Source organism: Gekko japonicus, unplaced genomic scaffold (assembly GCF_001447785.1).
Source record: "Gekko japonicus isolate JY-2015 unplaced genomic scaffold, Gekko_japonicus_V1.1 scaffold2546, whole genome shotgun sequence".
Lineage (NCBI taxonomy): Eukaryota > Metazoa > Chordata > Lepidosauria > Squamata > Gekkonidae > Gekko > Gekko japonicus.
This window is the reverse complement of record NW_015175443.1, coordinates 226,174-234,259: the sequence shown is the minus strand read 5'-3', so window position 1 is coordinate 234,259 and position 8,086 is coordinate 226,174. Positions and strand designations below refer to the sequence as shown.

General features: G+C 55.9%; 1 protein-coding gene across 1 annotated transcript in view; it reads left to right on the top strand.

Moving 5' to 3' along the window:
* LOC107122736 (protocadherin-10-like) overlaps positions 1-5,603 on the top strand; it is an 18,704-nt gene extending 13,101 nt beyond the window's left edge. Inside the window, exons 4-7 of the mRNA XM_015425867.1 lie at positions 1,075-1,325; positions 4,055-4,204; positions 4,301-4,389; positions 5,344-5,603. Coding sequence (XP_015281353.1) covers positions 1,075-1,325; positions 4,055-4,204; positions 4,301-4,389; positions 5,344-5,603 — 750 coding nt within the window. The remainder of the gene's footprint in view (positions 1-1,074; positions 1,326-4,054; positions 4,205-4,300; positions 4,390-5,343) is intronic.
* Positions 5,604-8,086: the final 2,483 nt, after the last annotated feature.

Genomic DNA, 8,086 nt, shown 5'->3' with positions numbered 1-8,086 from the left:
GAAAACTCTGAAATCTGCCCCACTGCAGGGACATTCCGAGGCCACACGAAACGGGCATTCGACGGTCGATACTCAGCACTTCAGCCCACCGGCTCGTGATTCTGTCACTAAAACAGCCTCATGTGAATAGCACCCCCTTAAAATAACTCCATCAATTTTGTTGAAAAAATAAAGTTGCTTGGGGGTGTGTGTCTCTCCTCGGGGATTCGGGGCTCAAGCGACCGGCCCCGGGGCTGCTCTTGGGGCCGAGGAGGGCCCCCCTGCGGTCCTGGGGTCGGTCGGGGGTCTCCGGAGGCTTCTCCCGGCCTTGGCCTCCCGGCCCCCCTCCCCTTCCCCCCAACAAGAGGCAGAGGTGGGGGGTGGGGAGGAGGCGCAGGATCGCCCGGGAGGCTGCGAGAAGGACGTGAGGGGTCGGAAGAGATGCGGGTGTCAGCGCCGCTCAGGCGGAGGAAGGGGGAGGCGTCGGATGTTCTGCGAGGAGGAGGAGGAGATGCTCTGGCGAGGGCGCCCAAAACTCCGGACGGCACATCTCGGCAAGGCTTTTTCTAAGCCGTGGAGTCTGGTGAGCAAAAATTCTCCTTTCCGAGCTCCTGGCATTAAAGCTATGAGCGAGCGATCTGGCCACTGCATAAAATTAGCTTGCTCTGGAGCGAAGGCAAAAATCTGCGAGCTGGAGGCTAAAAAAACCGTGAGCTGGCTCACACTAACTCAGCTTAGAGGGAACACTGCCCCTGCTCCCCCGGCCGCATCCTCGGCGAGTGAGAGAGGCCTTCCCCGCGTGAGCAGAACCGAGGCAGAGCCCCTCGCAGGGGGACGCTGGCGAAACTCCCCCCCCTCGAAGAAAGGCCGCGGCTCTCCCGGGGAGAAGGCGGGAGTCTGTGCGGGGGGCGGGGGCAGACTCCCAGCAGGACGGACCCGACAGGAAAAACAAAGAGCCCCCCCTCTCCCTTCCCTGCCGTCGGGCGGCTGGCTGCGCTCCCCGCTCTCCGGCCTTTCCCCGCCGCCCGCAGAGACTGGGGCCAGGCCCGGGCATGGCAGGGCTGCCTGTCCTCCTGCCCGCCTGCCTGCCTTTAGCGAGCCGGCTTTTCCCGGGACGTGACCCCCATGCTGAGCAGGCCGGCGTCGAAGAGCCTGGCTGCAGGGCCCAAGCCGGGATTTGCAAAGGCAGCCGCAGCCGGTGGCGCTTTCCGTCCACCAGCCGGCGAGCCTGACGCCCAGAACTGGGAACCCGCGGAGCACGGGCGAGGCGAGCGCTTGGAAAGGCGCGCCGCCTGGCTTGGCCTGGCCTCTCCCCGCAGCTGGTCGACAACTCAAATGGACTGGGGGTCAGTGTGGAAAGGAGGGGGGGCACCGAGACTGGTCAGTGCTTCGGGCACCAGCGAGCCTTCATCCGCCCCTGCCCCCCCCAGAGCTGCCCCCTCTGGCTGGCAGGGGCCGGACCAGGCCTCCAGGTCCCCAGTCGAGGGGGGGGGGCTGCAGGGCTCTGGCTGGCTCCAGGGAATTGGGGTGGGGCTGGGAGGAGCCTGGCGCCCCCTGTCTGCCCTGCTGGAAACAGCCCAGGCCGCAGAAGGGAGAGGGGCGCCTTGCCTGAGCTGACCCCTGGCCTCGAACAGGCCCTGCTGGGCCCCAGAGCAGAGATCTCTCACAGAGTCCCCCTCCTTGTCCTGTTGCCCCGCTTGCTCCAGAAGGCAGGCAGGGAAGGCCGGGCTCCGTGCCCGGGCCTTCCTCCTTATCACTTGCAGCGCTCCATCGCCAGGCAGGCGGCCTCCGGGGAGGTGGGCCGCAAAGATGGATGGGTCCCGGTGGGGCCTTGAAGAATGGGCCGTCAGAGACGCCACCCCGTGGACAGAGCTCTCGCCTGCAGGGTGCCCGGTCACCCACCCCACTGCTACCTGTCTTCGCCGCAGAGGAGTCAAGAGATGCCAGCTGGAAGGACCCCTGGGCGGAAGCCACTCAGTCCCTCTGTGCCCTCAGGGAGTTGCAAAACAGTCCGTGTTGGTTGGCCCAGAAGAAAAGAGCCCCTCTGGAACCTCCTTTGGGCCAGTTCGCTCTTTGGTGGCTCCAGGCGATGCCTCGCCTGGGTGAAGGAAGCACTTGCACAGGCTGCCTTTGCCACCTCTCCTTCTAGAAGTTCCTGGAGGCAAGACCAGGGGAGGCCATCTGCCTCTCTACGTCTTGGACCCTCCAGGGAGTCGGGGGGGGGGCACTGCCTGTACCGGGATAGTGCACTCCAGGGACATAACAGAAGCCAATGTTGGATCAGGCCTATGGCCCATCTAGTCCAACACTCTCTCACACAGTGGCCAGAAATACCAGGTGCCATCAGGAGGTCCAGCAGTGGGGCCACGACATTAGAAGCCCTCCCACTGTTGCCCCCCCCCCCAAGCACCAAGAAGACAGAGCATCCCTTGCCCCAGCCTGAGAGTTCCTATCTATACCTTGTGGCTAATAGCCACTGATGGACCTCTGCTCCGGATGCTTATCTAATTCCCTCTTATAAAGAACATAAGAGAAGTCAATGTTGGATCAGGCCAATGACCCATCCGGTCCAACACTCTGTGTCACACAGTGGCCAAAAAGACCAGATGCCATCAGGAGGTCCAGCAGCAAGACTCCCTCTAAGCTGTGGAGTCTTGTGAGCAAAATTTCTACTTGGTGAGCTCCTGGCATTAAAGTTGTGAGCGAGCGATTTGGATACCACATAAATGAGTTTGCTCTGGAGCCATCCTTCCTGACCGAGGGCAAAAATGTGTGAGCCGGAGGCTAAAAAACTGTGAGCTAGCTCACAGTAACTCAGCTTAGAGGGAACACTGTCCAGCAGTGGGGCCAGGACATTAGAAGCCCTCCCACTGTAGACCCCCCCAAGCACCAAGAATACAGAGCATCACCTGCCCCAGCCTGAGAGTCCCTATCTATACCTTGTGGCTAACAGCCACTGATGGACCTCTGCTCCATATGCGAATTCCCATTTGAAGCCATCCATGCTTGTGGCCGCCACCACCTCCTGTGACAGTGAATCCCATGTGTTAATCACTCTTTGGGTGAACAAGGACTTCCTTTCATCTGTTCTGGCCTGTTCCTTTTATCTGACCACTGGCCTGATCCAGCAGGGTGCTTCGTACATGGGTGCATTGTTAGTTGGCTATGCCCCACTGAAACCCCAGCACCCCAGGCCATCAGGCCCTGCTTGACCTCTTTCTCTCCCCCCCCCTTGTGTGTGTGTGTGTGTCCACGCACGTAAAGGTAGTTTTCATGTTGGTTTTAATTCAAACCGTTTATTGTCTTTTACGCTGTTGTAAGCCACTCGGAGCCCTGCTTACAGGGAAGGCTGGCCTAGCAAATCCAGTTTAATAAATAGATAGATAAATAATTAGATAATGGCTGTCAAGTTGCAGCTGATTTCTGCTGCCCCCAGCAAGGGGCTCCTTTCAAGGCCCGGGAGAAGCAGAGAGGTGGCTTGCCAGGGTCCTCCTCTGGAGGGTACTTCCTCGGAGGTCTCCCCTCCAAGTACGGACCAGGGCTGACTGTGCTTAACTTCCGAGATCTGAACAGACCAGGCTGTACACCAGGACGCCTCCCCTCCCTCACCCGGTAAAATATTCTCCCCGAGTCAGTTGCCCCGTCACCAGAACACCCAGGGCTGCCCCCCCCTCGCTCCCATCGAGCCTCCTGATCCTTTCCAAAATATCCCCCCCTCCTGCCCGCCCCAGCACCCTGGCTGGCCCCAGGCCCCCAGCACCATTCTGTGCCTCCCACCCCACCCCCGGCTGCAGTGTCCACACTGCTCTGCCGTGCCACTCCGCTGAACAGCACTCTCTTATTCTGGTCACAAGGCCTGAAATCCCAGGAATGGCAGAGGTGGTGGTGGTGGGGATGCTGCTATATTATGCAGCAGGAACCGTCGGCCGTAGCCTGTTAGTCGGACTGAGGTCATCCCAGCCCTGAAATTAGTCCAGCCATTTGCCTGGAGTGGGGCTCTGGAGAGACCTCACAGGCCTCCTGCTCGGCCCCCTTCCGGCGAAGCATTCACATCTGCCATTACAATTGCAAACAGCCTATTGCGGAAGCGTAAAGGCTCCCGGTGGCGTTTGAGTGTCATGACCATGACGGCGGCCCGTCCCATTCCTCTTTCCCCTTCTTTGCAGGCGAAACAGCCCAACACGGACCGGCTACCCTCGAAGGCTCAGCAGTCAGCCCTGAAAAGGTAAGAAGGGTTCGGGTTGGGTCACGATGACTGCTGGCCCCGGGAAGCCGAGCGCCTAACTGTGGCTGCTTCTGTGTCTTTGCTCTGCCTTCTTAGCTCACGAAGCCTAGAAGACGTTGGGGGAGGCCGGCGAGGTGCCCAGAAGGAACACGACAGGCTGCGCACCCTGGTCACTCCGGTGTCTGGTGAGTTGTGGGCTGCAGGGATCCCAGGAGCAGGTCGCTGGCCCTCTGTGCTTTATTTAGATCTTTAGAGAGCCAGTCTGGTGTGGTGCGGACTCTAATCTGGGAGAACTGGGGTCGATTCCCTGCTCCTCTGCATGCAGCTGCTGGTGTGACATTGGGGCAGTCACAAGTGCTCTCGGAGCTGTCCTTGAAAGAGCCGTTTCTGTCAGAGCCCCACCTACCTCACAGGGTGTCTGTTGTGGGGAGGGGGAGGGAAAGGAGATTGTAAGCCACTCTGAGACTCCTTGGGTTAGTGAAGGGTGGGGTATAAATCCAACCTCCTCCTCCTCCTCCTTCTCATTTAAACCCCACCTTTCTCCTCAGTGGTATTCCACACTATTCTCTTCTCCTCCATTGTCTCCTCACAACAACCCTGTGAGGTAGATTAGGCTGAGAGTGTGTGATTGGCCCAAGGTCTTCCAGCAAGCTTCCCATGGGTTTCCCAGATACTAGTCCGACACTCTTAATCGCTTCACCACACTGGCTCTCTTTGTGAACTTCCAGTTTTGCCTCCTTCCTATAAATTAGTAGTGACGAGGTGCTGGCAGAACTGAGTGATGGGGTGCAAATGTGTAGGGATGGGACTGGGGTAGTTTGTCGTGTGTGCGTATGTGTGTGTCCTCCCCCATCACAGCCCTGAAAGCATCTGTTTAATTTGCCTTGTGATACATTCCATGCCCATGGAGATGGATGGGGCATTTGTTCGGGGTGTCTTGTAAACTAGGCATTGGAAAACCACTTCCCAAGAAACACTTGGCACTGAACCTTCGCTCTGGTGTCGCTTTGTGATTCCTTTCCATTTTTCCAAAAAGTGGGAAACGAATCAATAAAGTAGGTGAAGGCGGTATGCCATAGGTCTTTCTACTTCTTGGACATTCCATCCTTCATTTGGGAAATGTTTTGGGTTTTTTGCAGAGCTCCAGAAGACATCTGGGCCCCCCAACAGCATCTGGACCCCTCCATATGCCCCCATGTACACGCAACACACCTCACCCTTGGATTATCAGCATAATGTGTATATTCCAGGGACCCCAACCATGCCTGCCACCAAGGATGGGCCCCCTTCTCTGGATCAGGAGGCCAAGAACAGCTTCTCTACCTTCGGGAAGAGGAAGAAAATGACTACCTATTGCGATACACATGACAACATGGTGATTAACAATAACCTGAAGTAATGCTTGCTTTTGACCAGTAGGGGGTGAGGAGGCTGCCCAGAGGCTGTCTGCGGTCCCGGCCAAGCTCGAGCACGATATCTGACCTGAGCCACCTGCACTGTTCTGCCTGGAACCAGTGGCCAGGGGGCTTTCTGTACAAGCAGTACAGCTTGGTAGACTGCGGAGCACTGTCCGCTGTCTGCTAGTGCAATGAAACTGGAGATAAGGTGGACAGTGACTGATAGCTCCTGGGCGGAGAGAAGAAATGGAAGAAGATCAGAAGAATGCAGATGAAAATGTCCCTGTTTCATTTGGCAAGGCTGGTGGTTGCTCTCAGCAGAAGCCGCTGCATGACTGGCAATTTGATGTTGGCACAAACCATATTATGAAACAGAAGCGGTCTCCTTGGGGGCCCCAAGGAGTCAACACAGCCATGCCCTGTACCCTTTCAGAAGTCTTTCAGTGACAGTTCCACTTTGTTAATGTTTGTGGTTTCTTTTCTCAGTTGGCGGTGTGAATGTACCACGTGCCACTCCGTGTGTTTCTTTCTTAGCACATCAAAAATGGCTGCTAATGTGGAGTACCATGGAAAGCCAAGAAAATACGGGAGATAAAAATTAATACGATTTTGTGCTTCCTCAGCAAGAAGGCCTTCAGAAAACATGAATCACTTCATTACTGGGGATGGTAGGGCCCAGCATGCAAAACCGAATCCTTTTATTCCCTATTTCTACCGAAGATAAAAACATTGCCTGATGGTTTTCCCCCCCTCTATCAGACTCATTTGAATGCAAAACAAAGCACCATAATGCGTGGACAGGAAAGCCTTTCCCCATTGACATTAACATTGTGATTGAAAATTATGATGTTCCAAAAGAAAATTGTTTTGTTAAAAACAGAGCTTAGTGGATTGACTTTGGGAGGAAATGGCAGACGAGTGCGTTAACCATCTTCTCTTCCACGGAAGCACTGCCATAAGCGTTACCCGTCGCACCCCTTTGTCAAACCTGGGAGGCTGATGGTGGGCCAAGACAGAAACTAGACGGCCCTGACTCATTGGGGTCCAGCCCACTGGGTGCGTGTGTGTAAGAGCAGCATCCTGCAAACCACCCATTTTCTCCAAGGAAGCTGATCTCTGTAGTCTGGAGATGACCTGTAATTCCAGGGTATCCCAAGGTCCACCTGGAGGCTGGCAACTCTAGTAGAATGCCATAGAATCCACCCTCCAGTTTGGTGTAGTGGTTACGTGTGCGGACTCTAATCTGGGAGAACCGGGTCTGATTCCCCACTCCTCCATTTGCACTGGCTGGATGACCTTGGGCAAGCCGTAGTTCTGATAAGAGCTGTCCTTGAAAAAGAGCAGTTTCCTCCAGAGCTCTCTCAGCCCCGCCTACCTCACAGGGTGCCTGTTGTGGGGAGGGCAAGGGAAAGGAGTTTGTAAGCTGCTCTGAGACGCCTTTGGGTAGTGAAGGGCGGGGTATAAATCCAATCTCTCCTCCTCTTCTTCTCCTTCTTTCAGGTGGGGCTGTCTTCATTTCTGAGCAGCTCCTCAGTGCCCTTGGGAGTCTGGGCTTTGGGTTCTCTGTGCCCAAAAATCAAAATGGCAATCGGCAGTAGGAAAAAGTAAATTCTGTGATTCGTGCACATGATTGGGATTTTCTTCTGCACAATTCATCCCACCGTTGGCTTGATTTTGTATGATACATTCTGGGTGTGAACTTCCTGGGGAAGGGGACAAGGCTATGCTGGGGGAGAAGCCCCCATCCCCATCACTGGCAGTCAAATCCAGCCGCTCCTCTAGCTTGCAGGATATCAGACGCCCTGGCCTCTGCCACACTTGGCAGCACATCTTTTAGCCAGGCATCCCCCCGCCCCACCAGAATCTCTGGAAGCCAAATTCTGCAACCAGTCTCCCATTTGAACTTTTTCTAAGCTGTTGTGGAAATCTGGCCCATGCACATTGTTTTCGAAGGGGCGAGGGCTGGCAAGGGGGCCGATTCTTCAGGCTCTAAAGCGATACCCTGAAGACTCCAAATGGAATGGCTGCCTTTGCCCTGCGATCGGCTGTTTCAGGCAGGAGCCCCCGTGCTGTCGTCTTCTCTGCCAGTGAGTCCATGTGGGTGACTATCGGCACACTCGCCTGGATCTTTTGAAATGGCTAAATAGGCCACGCTCCTCTTGCTCTGCTTCTCCAAGCCTGGCTAATTGGAAAGGCAATTATGATCTTTCGAACACAAACTCTCCACCTTTCGATTCTGTGCTGACAAAGCAATACATGGCGGAGGGGGAGAAAGGCTCCCCCCATGGAGGAGCGCTTGCCCGGAAGGGGCAGGACTGACCAGCCGAAATCTTTGCCCCAGGGCTTTTTTTGTAGAAAAAGCCCAGCAGGAACTCATTAGCATAATAGGGCATACCCAACAGCAGGAACTCATTAGCATATTAGGCCACACCCCTGACAGCACCGCTCATTCACATATTAGGCCACACCCCCATGTTACCAGAAG